General features: G+C 36.3%; 1 protein-coding gene across 16 annotated transcripts in view; it reads left to right on the forward strand.

Annotated features, from left to right (window-relative positions):
- Positions 1-2,781: 2,781 nt before the first annotated feature.
- Positions 2,782-17,174, forward strand: part of LOC136031843 (collagen alpha chain CG42342-like) — a 199,011-nt gene continuing 184,618 nt past the window's right edge. For 13 of the 16 annotated variants that reach the window (XM_065711681.1, XM_065711682.1, XM_065711687.1 and 10 more), the window contains exon 1: positions 2,782-3,275. In XM_065711681.1, the coding sequence (XP_065567753.1) occupies positions 2,891-3,275 (385 nt within the window). In that variant the 5' untranslated portion in view covers positions 2,782-2,890. The remainder of the gene's footprint in view (positions 3,276-17,174) is intronic. The other 3 variants (XM_065711683.1, XM_065711684.1, XM_065711686.1) reach the window with 2 other exon arrangements.

The following is a 17,174-nucleotide window of genomic DNA, read 5'->3' on the forward strand; positions in this document are numbered from 1 at the left end:
TTTGGTTTAGGGGGAGAGTTGAAGGGGGGTTACGTGGGAGGATATTTCCATGGAGAAGATTCTCATAGGGGAAGAGAGCTTCAATGAAGTGGGGCGCAGGATTTTCTAGCATTATTTGAAAAAACAATGAAAAAATAAATATAAAAAGTTTTTTATACTGAAAGTAAGGAGCAGCATTAAAACTTAAACCGAACAAAAATTATTAGGCATATGAGGGGCTTACCTCCTCGTTATACCTCACTCTTTACCCTAATATATTTTTAGTAATTTCAACTATTTATTCTACGGCCTTTGTGATCCAGAGGTCATTCTTAAGGAATTGCGACAAAATTTAAGCTTTAGTGTAGAGAGCGAGGTATCGACGAAGGTGGAACCCCCTCATATACGCAATAAAAACATACGAATATAGAAGTTCGTCACTCAAGTTATTTCGTAAGTTGCGTATATTTTTTACCAATGAAAACGTTTGTAAAAAATTAAAAGTTCTAGTTGCTTTTTTAAGTAATCAAAAACTTGGAGGGCAACTAGGCCTCCTCCCTCGCTCCTTTTCTTAAAATCTTCCGATTAATTGCAATTATTTAATATGCAAATTTCGTTTTAATTATTTATGTGCGGAGAGCCAAGATCAAAACATGCATTAATTCAAAAATGTCCAGAAATTAAATAAAAAAACAAGTTTTTTTTAAATGAAAGTAAGGAGCAACATTAAAACTTAAAACGAACAGAAATTACTCCGTCAGGCACGTACGCAGGAATTTTTTTCGGGGGGGGGGCAAAACCTTCGAAACAGCAGATATAAAGTAGCACTTTTTTTATTTAGTAATACAAAAAGCACATATATCGGAAAATACACATTAACTTTAATCTGTAGTATTGTAGCGGATGGGGGGGTGGACGAAGACTGAAGCCTCAAAAGTACATTTTAGGCTCAGGTTATGTTCATAGCGATTTAGAACCAGTGATTAATCTATTATATCCCACTGAAAGGGAAATTTTAGGGTTAACAGTGCTGTGGGGGGTAGTTCTTCTATTGCAAAAACGTAGATTTTAATGAAAATGATAGTTTCCAAAATTGATCCATTAAAAGCTGTAGTTTATCCTGAAAAGGAGAGATAAACGCCCTATATCATGGATAATTCTATTTTGCTGTGGAAAGCAAACTCTCTTTACAAAAAAAACTTAACAGTACAATTGCTAATTACTTCTAAGAGGGTAAAAAGTTTGACTGAAAATGGTTTAATAATTGGGCAGCGACTTGACCGGATAATTGCATGCTGTAAAATCCCCCAAAAAAGGTTTCACACATGTATCTAGATTCTGAATAAATGTCCTACTTTTGCCAGAAATCCAAAATTTCGGGGGGGGGGCCGAAAGCCCCTCCCAACTGCGTATGTGCCCGTATTCTGTATATGAAAGGGGCTTTTCCTCCTCAACGCCCCGCTCTTTGTGCTAAAGTTTCTTACTGTTTTAAAAATAGAGTTAAGAGAAACAGTCAAACTTTAGCGTAAAGAGCGAGGTGTTGAGGAGGAAAAGCCCCTTTCGTATACGGAGTAATTTCTGTTCGTTTTAATTTTTAATGTTGCTCTTTACTTTCATTTAAAAAACTTGTTTTTTTATTTAATTTCAGTAAAAGCCAAGCACGAGTACTATTATTTACGATAATTTAATGTGCGTTTATTATTTATAATATATTGCGTAATGTTTTTAAATTCATTAAGTACAGTGTTTGTCAAATAGTTATTTTTCTTCCCTGCCGCTTGAATATCACCTACTTCAATTGCACTGTCTCTTACCCCCCCCCCCCCCCAATAAAAATCCTGTAGATACGCCCTTGCTAAAAAAAAACAGGTTTTAAAGTGTACATTAAACTATCTCCTGATTTAGACAGTGTTTCCTAAAAACTTTAGAGAAATTCATATAGCTCACAGTTTTGTTGTTTGAAGAAATTGGCCTTAATCCCTAGAATAAACTTTAGCGAACGCGCCTCCTTCATACCCAATACCATTATTAATATTTACATTATTCCTAAGCTTATGTAAAATTATTTTCTGTTGATGAAACACTATTGTTGAAATTCATTCTACTTGAAGTTCAGCTGTCATATCTTTTGCACCACATCGAAAAGTAAAATCAATAATTATATTCGTATTCTAGCAGGAAATTCAAAACTTTATCATCAGGTGATTCCCACACAAAAATTCTACTTTTTTCTTTTTCTTTACAAAGCCTTTTATGCCTTAAATATATCTGATTAAGCCGTAATTCCTAAACACGTGGAATAAATTTTTGAATAGGTATGCCCTGAGTTTTTGTTTTGATATTATAATGAATTTCTTTCAATTCAATCCCCGGTTAGAATTATGGAAAAGTAAATTGTGATTGACCGAGTATCTGCTTTAGCTAAAACTGAAGTGATTGGAACGACCTACTTTGTTCAATATATCCCCTGGGTTCTTTCATTTTTTTTCTCCTTTTTCTACCTTGAACTGTGTGTTTTGGAAGGGCTATAAAGTGTCAAATCTATTTCCATCTGGTAGTAAGCAAGCAGTTTCAAATTCTCTTGACTTTTGTCAGTCAATCGTAAATTCTCTATTCTGGAGTATGACAACAATACTCTTTAAACCCCCTAACAATTTCAGTCTTGTCATGGTTCCTTAAGCACCCTTCTATGGGAGCCTTTGTATGTACGTACTCAATTCATTACCATGTGTATTACCTGAGGATCGCCGCGGCATTTGATTCCTTTTTACCACTGAGCGATTCCTCTGTCTCGTTTGTTGATGGCTCGTCTCTCACGAAGAGATGTTTCAGTAGCTTCTAAAGCAGCCGTGTAGAAACAGCTGAAATGGATGTAGGATAAAACAAAGATTGAAAGAAAGAAGAAAAAGGAATGGCAAAAAAGAAGAAGGAAGATGAGGTGTCATCGAACATTGTATATAATAATATCAATGAGGAACCTATGGAAACTTTCCGGTGGCAGACCTGTGTCGTGTTACTGCTTGCAGCAGTTACAATTATAAGTACTGGAATAAGTTGTGTTGCATTTTATCGAGGATTTTCATTGGATAATAGGATAGTTTTATTGGAGTCGAAAGTGTTATCGCTGCAATTGCAGTCTGCCCTCATCCCTGATGTTTTAGAAGGAGAGGACCTTGTACAAAATTTGACTCAAAGAATATTAGCATTAGAAAGCTTATTCAATGATAAACTAGTCCAGTTAAATCAAATTGTAAGAGTGAAAAGAGACTTGGAAGATCATTGCCTGTGTCCTCCAGGTTAGTTGAATCATTTTGGCATAAGTAAACTAATGGATGTTAAAGGGTTTAATCATAAAGTATTCAATAGGCTACTGTCATTATATCAACTTAGGGCTAAAATACTCCACAGACTGGTATAGCTAGATGGTGGGTGAGGTCCAAAGTCACATATCTGAAATAAAAAAAAGGTAAAACAATGTACTTCGCGCTCGTATCATTTGTTTAGGGATAATTTCGGTAAAATTGGTGCAAACAGTATTACTGGCTTTCTTATAAAGTGAATATACCACTCGATGCCTTTTTTAATGCTGTTTACAAATATAATAATCTACCGCAAACTATTCTACCGCTTCTACCGCAAATTCAGATTTAAGCACTTTTTGACCTCTTAAAAATGACCTAAATATGGGGTATAAAAAATCTGTAATAGTTTAGAAACAAATTTGGGCTATATATTTGCACATCAGGGGGTGGGGGTAAAGCATAGCATATATTAAATACGTAAACTAACCATTGCTGTATTATTTTTTTTTATGTGTTTGTGCACATCGAATTTTAATTAGAAGAGAAATTACCAGTGCAACAGCAGGAGGAAGCCAGTAATACTGCTTGCACCAATGTTACCATAATTTTTACTTATTAGTTATATGTTGGACCCTCCCCCTCCATCTAAAAATTAGTCGGAATCTTATGAAAAATGAGGATAAAATTGCAGCTCAAAGGCCTTCCGCCAACTTGGAATCTGTTGAGCTAGGTGAATGAAACGGATCCATAGACCAAATCAAGGTCCCGAACCTGTTTTCAAATATCCATCTCTACCTATCCCCCGTTGAGGACACTGAACTTTAATGAGCTGAGGAAAATGTTGTAAAAGGTGAATGAAACTTTCAGAAATGGATCTAAAGCCCAAATAAGGATATGGACAGGTCTTTTAAACCGCATGCTAGTCCTTTTCTGCCCGTAAGGTTTGAAAGCATAAGAAAATTGACCCGACTATGAACAAATCATTTAAATGTGGCTCAGAGCACAGCTAAAATCACGGGAACCGCTTTGGCTTAGCCTTTATGTGATTAGAAGCCGACTCGAAACAATCTTGAAAATAGCACATTATCATTATTTTTTTTATTTAAGACTGGTTTAGGACATGTTTTCATTGGATCTTCATAAGTTGGGAAGGGTTGGAGACAGGAGATCCGAAATGCATTGCTGCCACTGATTTGTACTTTAGGCTAGATCCATCTCTGGAAGTTTGATTTCTCCTAATTCAACAGCTTTTCAATTTAAAAAAGGCTGTCAGACGGTAATTTTACCATAATAAAGTTCTGGCTACAATATTGCTCGTCTTTCCCTTGGATCTTTTTCCAAAGATTCTTTGGAAAAAAGAGAAATATAGCTAATTTTCTGGGATTAGTCGATCCGATAACCTACAAAATATTTAGACTATTAATGACATTAACCACAGAAGTTATGTCGGTGTCATAAATGATATCTTACAGAGTCATAATGATCAAGACGTATGTTATTGCGAGAGATATTATTAATTTTAGTAAAAAACTTATTTTTCTGTTGAACCTAAAGATTAGTTGCCCAACAGACGGGTTACTGAAACGATTACTGCTTAATTTCAACCGAAAAAGACTTAGGCCTACACATAAACGTTTTTATTTGTAAGTTGTACTTCGTTCAATAGAGAACAAATTAAATATAAAAAAAAGTTTTTTTAAATGAAAGTAAGGAGCAACATTAAAACTTAAAACGAACAGAAATTACTCCACATATGAAAGGGGCTTTTCCTCCTCAAGCCCTCGCTCTTTACACTAAAGTTTGACTCTTTGTCTTAACTCTATTTTTAAAACAGTAAGAAACCGACCGTGAATTAACCTGAGAGAGAATCTCCAACAGGTTGAACCCAACCCACCGTGAATTAGCATGAGAGGGTTGACTCTAGTTCAGTTCTGGGCGTTTTTGAATTAATGCATGTTTTGATCTTGGCTCTCCGCACATAAAAAATTGAAACGAAATTGGCATATTAATTAATTGCAATTTTGAAAATTTGAGGAAGATTTCGAGAAAAAGTAGCAAGGGAGGAGGCCAAGTTGCCCTCCAATTTTTTTATTACTTAAAAGAGCAACTAGAACTTTTAATTTTTTGCAAACGTTTTCATTGGTAAAAAATATACATAACTTACGAATTAACTTACGTAACGAACTTCTATATTCGTATGTTTTTATTGCATATATGAGGGGGTTCAACCCTCGTCGATACCTCGCTCTTTACACTAAAGCTTAAATTTTGTCCCAGTTCCTTAAGAATGACATCTGAATCACAAAGGCCGTAGAATAAATAGTTGAAATTACTAAAAATACTTTAGCGTAAAGGATGAGATATAATGAGGAGGTAAACTCCTCATATGGGTAATAATTTTTATTCGTTTTAAGTTTTAATGCTGCTCCTTACTTTCAGTAGAAAAATCTTTTCATATTTATTTTTTCATTGTTTTTTCAAATAATGCTAGAAAATCGTGCGCCCCCTTCATTGAAATTCCCTTCCCCCATGAGTAGTTTCTCCATGGAGATATCCTCCCACGCACCCCCCCCCCTCAACTCTCCCCCCCTGAACCAAAAAAATCCCCCTGAAAAAGTCTGTACACTTCCCAGTAATCATTACTATATGTAAACATAGGTCAAAGTTCGTAACTTGCAGCCCCTCCCATGGGGACTGCAGGGGAGTAAGTCGTCCCTAAAGAAATAGTTATTAGGTTTTTCGACTATGGTGAATAAAACGGCTATCTCAGAATTTTGTTCCGGTGAATTTTAGGAAAAAATGAGCGTGGGAGAGGGCCTAGGTGTCCTTCAATTTTTTGTCACTTAAAAAGGGCACTATAACTTTTCATTTCCGTTAGAATGAGCCCTCTCGCGAAATTCTAGGACCGCTCAGTCGATACGATCACCCCTGGGAAAAAAAAACAACAAACAAATAAACACGCATCCGTGATCTGTCTTCTGGCAAAAAATGCGAAATACCACATTTTTGTAAATAGGAGCTTGAAACCTCTACAGTAAGGTTCTCTGATACGCTGAATCTGATGGTGTGATTTTGTTAAGATTGTATGACTTTTAGGGGGTGTTTCCGCCTATTTTCTAAAATGAGGCAACTCAGGCTCGTAATTTGCAATGGGTATAACTGATCTTGATGAAACTTATATATTTAAAATCATCATTACAATGCAATTCTTTTGATATAACTCTTGGTATCAAAATTCCATTTTTTAGAGTTTCGGTTACTATTGAGCCGGGTCGCTCCTTACTACAATTCGTTACCTCGAACTGTTTGATGTAGCATTGCAAATATTCTTACACATTCTTAGGACTTGTGAAAACAGCTGAAAACAGTGAAAACTTGCGAAAACAGTGAAACGCGATGGACCTTATGTACTCTGTCATTTCCAACGCTTAGTCTTAAACTTACACGTGTTTATTTGAAGATTATATCCAGGACCGTATCCAGGATTATCGTTTGAGGGTTTACAAAAAAAACAATCATAAAAGATTTGTTTATATGCTTTTTTTTCACGTTTTTACCAATTAGGTAAATAGTTCGGGTGGGAGAGGTTCAAACTGCCTACCCCCTGGATATGTTCTTGATAACACCTCTTTTAACGAAACACAAATGTATCATTGTAAATATTCTTATAAATTTTAAGCCATTGGGAAAATAGCCGAGTGAATGAAACGGGGTAAACCTTCTGTACTTTTTTTTATTGCTCTTCTTTCGAATCTTATAGATTTTATTTTTGACGAAAGTCAAGACATCCCTATTTTCCTTTAAAAAAAACCAAAATATAGAAAAAATTAAATATCAAATTATCGTTTGGGCCTTTTCTACATTGGTTAGTCAAAGGAACAGAAACGTACACATAAGGGAAGGAGATTGTGAGCTGAACGTACTCTTCCGAAAGAACTTACAATTTATAAAATTCCTGAAGTATTACACAAATAATTTACTAGCTTTAATATTTTATTTTGCATTCTGACATAAGAAATGTTCCAAGTTTGTGAATTGGTACTTTAGACTGCCCAGAGTATTTTTAGCTTTATTGCCTGTTTCCTGCTTTACATATTCATGGACCCTGAAATGTAGCAATGATTCAAGGTCAATAAAATAATCTGGATTCTAGATTTCATCCCGAACCACATTTTCGAATGTGTCCATAATTTTGAGTAATGCCATGTTGATTAATCAACCCACGAAGCTTGTATTTCCATGTTCTAAATGGTTTAAGAAATTATGCTGGTTGTCAAAGTTGATTAGCTAACAAGGCAGAAACAGTTACTGAATTTAGAAAGACAATAACACAGAGACTCGACATATCACGGTATCAGCCTTAATAGTTTAGTAGTGATAAGTTTTACCATTGTTAAATAATGTAATTTCATTTTTTATGGTCTGATATATATTGGTGTCTATATGAAATTGATACTGTTGTGACAGCATGAAGCTTAGTAACTGTAATGCAAAATTTTACAGAAAGCATATATTTTTCAGTAAAATGTTTCTATAGAAATATGACTGCTGTTGCCTAGAAAATACAATTTCTTCCACACATGATAATCATAGTTAAGTATAGAATTGCGATGTTTCTGAGACACCAAAATGTCGACTTATCGTTATTGCTTACTTTATCGTTCAGTATATCGAAGCCTGAAAAATATTCCTTACTAAGAGGACTGCTTCAAGTAAAAAGGTTTATAATTACTTCTACCACTAGCGGTGCACTGGTAGCCGTAGAGGCATAAAACTACCAGCTATCATACTCTGACATGAATCTAGTGCTTAAATTACATCATCTTTTTATTTATTTTTATAATGAAAGGGGCTTATTCATGAACACTAAATATAACAAAAACCTGAACCTAAGCTTGTTAAGGTAAATAATCACCCCGCTAGGCCTAAACATATATCAACTTTTGCAAGGTAATAAATAAACCACCAAAACAGAAAAACAAACTCCGTTCCTATAAAAAACTATATTGAAGCCAAATGAATGCCGAGCTTCCCCTTTTCCAATCCCTTGATCTTCCACTCCCGCTCATATTAGACCTTCTGCTTGAAGTAAAGGTGAATAATTGCCGCTACGACTTGCATTGAGGTCAGGCCCATGAGGCTAAATATCCTCAGAAGCAGTCAAGTATGTCTTCATTTGGAGGAAAGGGAAAATTCGTAAAAATTGCTCAAAATTATTTGATTATATGGGAATTGTGAGAAGTTGCAAGGAAAATCATAACGATCTCCAGTTGTCACCTTGTCAAAGTTCAACCACGTACTCCTGTGTACGTGACATGCTTCCTCAGTGAATTCTAATTTTACAGAAAAATATGCTAAATAGTACAGAAAATGTTTTCATGGCTTAATTTCACTTATGTGCAATTACTGTGACTTTTGTGCCCTTACTTTGTAAAAACAAGTAGCTGAAACTAACCGACAGTAAATAGATTCCCCAGGGGTCTTCATTCCTCTTCCTCCCTCCCAAAGTTTCTGAGTACGCACATAATCATAGTGACTGCTTTAAAATATCGCCATAGACTTTGGGATCATTTCGAACAATCAGGGAAAAAAAAAAGACTACTACAAAACATGAGTTACATAACTCGTGCTGTTTGACCTATGTGATTGTATGGATGAGTAGGGTTAAGGCCTCATTCAAGTGCTGGTCTATATTAATCACTAATTTAGGAAAACAGTCTTCCTTTTCTCCTTCTGTCTTTTTTTTTTAATGTGTTTGTGCTGTTGCTTTGGTGATTTCTCTTTTCGTCATAAAATTTAGTGTTCATTACTTATGCCCGAGATATAATCTTGAGATAAGGCAGTCACGTCTTATATGCAGGGAGAGCTTTGATGCCGTTTCCCCCAAACTCGTTTGCGCAAATTCCCAAAAATATATAGGAGGAGGCAGGGATGTTCTTGTTCCTTTTTTTTTTATTAAACTAGGTATTTGTTAAGATTCATAAAAGGAAGGGGTTAATTTTTAAAGAATAATGTTAAAGAAAAGGCATTTTTAAAACTCTAGGTGGGAATTATCCTCTCCCCCTGCTAATTAACTTTGAAGTCGCATAATTTTTACGGTTCCTCTCATAATTTGGTATTTTGTAATTTTGTATTGCGTGTTACAATCACCTCTTTTTATTTGTATCACTCCCATAAAATTATGTTTGCTTGCGTAAGGGCTGTATCCAGGTTTTTTTCTTGGGTGTTATTTTTTTGAAAGGGGTGGGTTTACAAAAAAATAACTTTGAAAGTGCATCAAAAACCAGTTTTCATGCATTCATATTACTTCTGACGAGTCAAACAAAATTCAGGGGTGAGGGGTTCAAACTCCATAACCCCTCCATTGAATACGATTTGGCTTGCGTGCAGGAGCCACATTGATATGATTACTGTTTAGAATTCAAGAGCAGTTAGTCTTTAATTATGATCAGATGGTAGATTCAGTACACACATGTGCCAATTACCATTTTCCGTCACTTGATTGAAAAACAAAATAATTTCCTGTTAGTACAATTTCAAGGTACATTCAACCTGCATGCTTACGGATCCTTGTCTATTATTATAATAACTTTTTTTCAAACTTTCACTGCGTTGTTTATATAAACTGGTGTTTAGTATGAATATATATATTTTTTTTACTATTCGGCACGTTCTTTGAGTATTTTGTTCTTTGAGGCACGTTCTTTGAGTATTTAAAAAAAATTGAATCACAAATCGTGAATAAAAACAAATTTAATGTTTGATTATCTATTTTGTTACCCTTATTCTAGTTTCGTAGAGCCAGATAAGCTTCGTTCGTAAACTAGTACTCAATCAGGCAGACATGTTTCTTCACAGGTTAAATTAAAGATTATGCAGGCTTTTTTTGTATACGGAAAATCTGTATTACTTCTGTTTTTGTAAAATACCACAAATATAATCTTTTTTGAATTCTGGGAATGTTTTTGGACTCTTGGGGATTTTTTTTTTTTTAAACGAGTAAAAATGTTTAGAATACGATGTACAGTAAAATAGGAATTTCCAGAAATCTTTAAGATAGGGGTGGGGCTCCTTCCCCAAGTTTCGTCTATTGAGCAAGGCTGATTAGATTTCAAAAGGCTTTGGATAATATATCTATTTCTTAAGGAGAGTAAAGTGCCTTCTAAGCTTTCATTTAAGATCGTAAGTAAACATAATATCAAGCTGATGCAAAGAGAAAAAAGAGAGATTACTTTCCTAAAGGGGCGTAATTTGCCATGGGGCAGGTGAGCAATTTGCCCCCTTTAGACTATTAATGACATTAACCACAGAAGCATTTGTCGGTGACATAAATGATATCTTACATAGACATGATGTAAAGGAGCGAGGCCTCCTCAAGGCCTCGCTCTTTACACTAAAGTTTGACTCTTTGTCTTAACTCTACTTTGTAAAGCAGTAAAAAACTTTAGCATAAAGATCGGGGTGTTGAGAAGGGAACAGCCCCTTTCATATACGGAGTAATTTCTGTTCGTTTTAAGTTTTAATGTTGCTCCTTACTTTCATTCAAAGAAACTTGTTTTTTTTTTATTTAATTATTAAACTAAGAGTGAAAACTTGGTCAACATATCCTCTACCTTTTCAAAAACCGCACTGTTCTTCTCTTAAAACTTTGTCTACAACAACATCTCAGTCTAAAGGTATTATATCACTAAATATTTGCTACCTACAGAGACCAGACTAACACCTCGATAATTACCACACTCACTTTTATCACCTTTCTTAAACACTGGTTTAATTAAAGTTTTCCTAAAATCATTAGGTACTTCCCCTTTTTCAAAAATCATATTCATGATCTTCAGTAACTTATCTCTAACCTCAGAGCCACCATATTCGAAAAACTCATTTACCACACTATCAGCACCTGGAGTCTTATTAATTTTTTTTTAATCTTTTTAGTACTGTCGCTAATTCTTCCTCACAAAACAAATCTTCCTTCACATCCAAGGTATCATCAAACTTTTTCATTTTCCTCTATATCTTTTCCTGCAAATCTATCTCTGTTTAGCACATCCTCACAATGTTCTGCCCATCCCTCTTTAAATCTTTCCTTATTCCTAATTGTGACCCCGTTCCTATCTTTGACTGGGACACGTCCGGATTGAATACTGCATCCTTGATGAAAGTGTGAGCAAAATGAATGAACTTTTAGAGGTTTTGCAAGTTCAGGGTGCTAGAATTGTCCTTTTCGGCCAACCGTCTAGGGCTAAACAGAAAGCAGGTCGTCTTCGCCTTGGGTGGGAGATTTAAAGGAAATGGGAACTTCCGTGGAGGGTGTAAAAAGGGAGGCTATGATATATTGGGATGGATATGGAGAGTGCGTAGCTATGCTGGCGTTAAGCGGCTTGGTGCCGCGGTAAGTTGTCAGTAGCAGTAGTAGATCTAAGCTAAGGCCGGGCAGTCCAAGCCTTATATGAAAAATCTAACTTAGCTCCCATTTTCGAATTTAGATTAGAAATCATGCCACTGGCGTCAACATTTAAAGAATGAATAAATAAAAGTATTTTTTTACTCAACTCAATAAACATTGCAATGAAACGACACGCCCCCAGCAAAGAGCTGAGTTTGAAATTGTTGGGTGGAACGAACGTAAAAAATTAATTCTTCAACACGAACAAAAAAAGTAACTAAATTCATAAAAACAAAAAAAAAACTTAGAGAAGGAAAGACTGGGCAAGAAAAGAAGTGCTGAGCAGACAATGCACAGAAGGTAACCCTGACATCAAGGGCGTATACTGGAATTTTTGTTCTGGGGGGGGGGGCAAATAAAAAACGCACAAAAAGTTTGTTTATATGCATTTTTGTTACGGTTTTACGAGTCCAACAAAAATTCCGGGAGGAGGGGGGTCAATTCCCGTAACAGCCCCCTCCCTCCTTGATGTGGCCTTGTCTGACATTGTCAACTTTGAATTGTTATCGAACTTTGAATTTTGTCAGTAGGATTAGGTAATTTTGAGGAATTCACTTAATCCTGGCTCTAGAAAATTATCATTATGAACAACTCTTTAAGCAGGGACAAACAATACTTTTTGCTGTAGGAGGGCTACAACTTTCTAGTTTCATCTAGTTATGCCAAACAAAAACGCATTGACCACATTTATTAATACATATGGCTCAGTTTTTAGCTTAAAAGGATTGGAATAGGTATTCCCTTTCTGTTCCGCTGCGTGATCTCATTCAAGTAAGCTGCTCAATAACTCTTCGATTTACGACGCACTCGAAGTAAAGAATAGGACTCAATTGGATATTGGGGTAGTAGACTCTTGTTTGGTGGTCTGACAGTGCAGCCTGGATGAAGTCTATATAGATGCTTGATTGACAAAGATATCCTGCTGAGTATCGGCAGTATATAGCTCCATTAAAGATGTTTCTTTTAATTGCTGGAGGGAGGGGGAATCCGATTTGCAATAAAATAACTGGTCACTTTTTTCAATATATTGGCTCTGAACCCAGTTTCTTTACCAAACTATTGCAATTAAAAGACAAATTATTCAAAGTAAAGAATAGGATTCAATTGGATATTGCGGGAGTAGACCCTTGTCTGGTGGTCTGACAGTCCAGCCTGGATGAAGTCTCCTTAGCTGTTTGATTGACAAAGGCATCCAGCTGGGTATCGGCAATCTATAGCTCTACTAAAGATAGTTCTGTTAGTTAATGAACTGACCAAAATTGTGACGTCTGCAAGATAAATGTGTATTGAACCCCAAGGGAGGAACGAAGGTTAATTGAGCCTTGTCTTTTTTTTCTAAGTGATCTTTTGCACAGCATGGGCTCTGCAATGGTCATCAAAACGTAATTGTAATCGCAAGGTTATGCTTAAATGATAACAATTTACGACATTCTGTTTTCTATGCTGCCTCATTTGGTATAAGTACATACTTCATTATTTAAATACTATCGCCATTATAATGGCCCAGTAGATGAAGGTCAATTTGCAATCACCATATACAAGTAGTATGTCACATTGCATCATTTGTCAGGGCTGTGGATCCAATTCACCAAATGTTTTAGGAGGATGGCAAGCATTTTTTGGATTTCTTTTTAACAAAGATACACAATAAGTATTTTTAAAAGGAAGGGCCGGGGATTTTTTTTTTTCGTTTTAGATTTTTAAATGAAGTACCGAAAAAAAGCTTTGTCAAAATCCAAGGGAGGGCAATTACCCTCCTCCAATTAGTGTTCCCTCTGTGGGGTAGTCAGAAGCTTCTGGTTACTCGTATTTTTAAATAGGATATTTACCTCAACGTTATTCTTACTCTTATTCTGCTCCTCAATATAAAAAGTCGCCGTTGCTGAAAAACTTTCCGCGCCTTTTTCAAAAATGTGGATTCATTAGGGTAATTAATACTCAAAATATAAGTAGCTATTGCTAAATTCATTATTCAATGACAATTTGAACTAGGCCTACGTTGCCTGGGCAACGTGAAGTGTTGCGGCAACCTTTGTCCGGCTTCGCCGATAAAAGTGTTGCGAGAGCAACACTTTGGTTTTGTTTCTTCGCTATCGGTTAAATTCTGAAGTTGTCAAAACTATCAAAGCATTCAAAACGGCATATTCAAAGCAGAACACAATCAGTAATCACATGATCAAGTTCTTCAGCGTTGAAAAAACAACAGCAAAAGAATATCGGAAGAAGGGACTAAATTGAGTTTGCAGCCAGTTGAACTTTATCCTTTTCAATCGTAGACATCGTGACCGATGGAAACTTGGAACATTATCTTATATAATCTAGTTGGTATTATAAAGCTATTCGTGACTTTTCAGGATCAAATACCATAGATGTGCACCAATTTGCACAAATTTTTAGCCTCTGATGAACCTCCTCTAGCAACCGATTCTTACTTACAAGTCCCTCTCCCGTGATATACATCCAAGTTCACCGGAAACAAATAATGGGTACACCAACTAGCAAAAGTTGCAAACCCCTTGTCGCTGAAGTCATTGTAGCCTAACAGCCGATTATTACTTACAACTCCCCTACATGTCTTACAATCGGGAACCAAGTTGTTCTTACCATCAATTACACCAGAAACAGATAATAGGTACACCAATCAGCAAAAGTTGCAAACCCCTCATTGCCAAAGATGATTATAAGCTAATAATCGACTGTTGCTTGGAAGTCTTCTACATATCTCACAATTGGTATCGGCCTATTTTTGGTTCAAGTGTGTACCTTACCACTGAAGTTGTCAACCCCTTGAAACTTTCAAACGGGTGTATGTCATGAAGGAATTTTTGTAACAAAAAATGGATGACATATACTTTGATCAGCTCATCAAGGTCTATCGATTGTCATTGAAAAAAAATTCTATCTGTCTTAGTTCAAAAGTTGACTTTTTTGCCGGAGGCCAACTTTCTAACACCACCACTTAGAAAGGAGCAAAGGATAAGCTCTAATTTCTTTAGCAATGAGAGAACTTTTAAAGTTTAAGAGGTAAATCTGATACCATTTCTCTATTGCAATCCCAAGTAGAAAAAAAAAGAATGGTAAAGTCAGCTGAAATCACGAACAGAAATGGCTAGAAACAATAGATGGCAGCACTTTCGGACCCGTGGGAAAATCGCACTTTTTTGTTTCTGTAAATTTTTCTATTTATCACTCAAAGAAGATATATTGGCTGTGGGGCCGGGGAACTACCGCATATATTTAACACTTATAGATTTTAGTCCATCTTCAATTTGAAACTGGTGCCTGCCTGCTTGCCTGCTAGAACGGAGCTTTCCACTCGAAAGCAGAAACATGGTTTGATGAAACGAAAGCTTGGCTGCACAACTTCAGATACTCATCTCTGACATAGGCTATATAACTCCACTTCACTTCGCACACCATAGGCTCTGGCTCGAGGACAAGCAAAAACCATCCTTTTTGGCCCCAGGCAAGAGTTCTACGGAGCTTTCCAAAATGTAATGTCATATTCATCAATCCGGCCTGAGGTCCACACTTTCCGTAAAAACCGCACAGGTTAGACCCTTACCAATTTCCAGGAATAAGCTGAGATCGGCGGCATAGGAAAAAAAAAAAAAAACGGGACAAAACCAAAGTGTTGCTCTCGCAACACAATTACACAAGACACAGTAGATCCATACAGGCACCTACCCAGCAGATTTTTCTGGATAGGGCAACAATGCTAAACAATTTTTCTTTTTTTTGGGGAGGGGAAATAATAAAAAGAAACAATATTTGGTTGTTTGAATAAGATATGCCTCGATATTCAAAATAATTTGAGAGAGGTCCTTGGGCCGGGGAAAATTCCCCTTAGGTATTTCTCTGGATCCACATGAAAACCAAAATTGTAATTCAATAACTAAGCCTACTTTTTTGCGTCATAGCAAGAGGATCAGCGAGTAGCAAGTACATTTTTTGCTCTTACTCCTTTCAAAGGTTTCATTTTATTGTTCTTTGCTACGAAGGGTCGCGTAACGCTTTGTACACTTTAGCCACGCTTGGTACAGGCCACCGAGTGTACCTGATCTCTGAAAGCTGACGAACCGTCCCTAAACCGTGCATTCCTTTGTCCAATGGTTTATCCAGGATTTTATTTTTTGGGGGGGGGGAGGGTTTACAAAGAAACTTTAAAAGCCCATCAAAAATATGTTTATATGCATTTGTTACATTTTTGTGAGTCGAGGAAAAAATTTAAGGGGGGATGGTTCTAACCCGGTTACTTCCTCCCTATATGGCCTTGGTTCCAGCCATAATATCTATGGAATAAAACTTTAATAACTGTCGGGAAAGTACTATTTTTTGGTATCGTATTTTAAGATTAATGAAACCAAACACGCACCCGATTTGACATATTCTTTAACAATAGTCAGAATTTATGTATTTTTTTGCCCAATTTTACAGTGTATGTAGCAATTCCTTGAATGTCGAGCTGCGATCTAATACACATTCTCCTGCTAGAACATTTTGGTTAGGCCTACTGGCTTCCAATTACCATTTGATTTGTAGCATCAACATAGTACTGAGCCGTATTATTAAATTGATTCCCCCCCCCCCTGCAGTCGCGGAACTGTGGTTCACATATTTGTCTCTTTTCGAAAAGCATTATTTTGAAGACAATGACAAGTGAAATCTCATTGCAAAGACACTGCCAGAATTGCTGCTGAAGGTAAACACTACTGTCCAAAGCAAATATGTAACAACTAATAATAGTTCTTCATCGCAGCAGAAACTTGCAGACACTATACCTGGCATTTATTTGTACTCAAAAAACAAATTAACAAAACAAATATGTGTGAGATGTTATTTGACTGCTTTTGAGTGATATTCAAATCTGCTAAAGATGGAATGCATAATCTTGTGACGTTTCAAAGATTTTAATTTACGTTTTGACACACCGAAGTATAGCTTTGTTTTGTTTCGCAAACTTTCACACGCCGTTGGATTGTATTATGCAGGATGTACTAGGCACACGCAGGGGATTTGTTTTATGGGGACCTACTTTCGATTCTCAGGGGGGTCAATTTTCCTAAAATACTGAAAAAAGGCGAAAGTTATTGATCATCGGGGAACAAAACGTGGGAGCTGTGAAATTTTGGAAGGCTTGGTCAAGGATTCCCCCCCCCCTCACTGTGTAAGTGCCTGATATATTCCTTTATTCAGTTTGTCGTATAGAAAGAATCTGAGTATTTCGTACCTTCACATAGGTAGCCTAGTTCGCATAGCTTAGCTTATAGGTAGCCTTGGTAGTCTTATATGAGTAGTCTACTTAGTAAAACAGAAAGAAGAAATTAAATTTAATATTGCCTTTCGTCCAACTTTTCGATACAATCAAAACACTGTTGCGGCCACACGAGTGTCGGCACTAATATGCGGTATCTGTCCTCTTATCTTTGGACAGGTCTAAAAGGATG

This window comes from Artemia franciscana, chromosome 10, assembly GCF_032884065.1.
Source record: "Artemia franciscana chromosome 10, ASM3288406v1, whole genome shotgun sequence".
NCBI lineage: Eukaryota > Metazoa > Arthropoda > Branchiopoda > Anostraca > Artemiidae > Artemia > Artemia franciscana.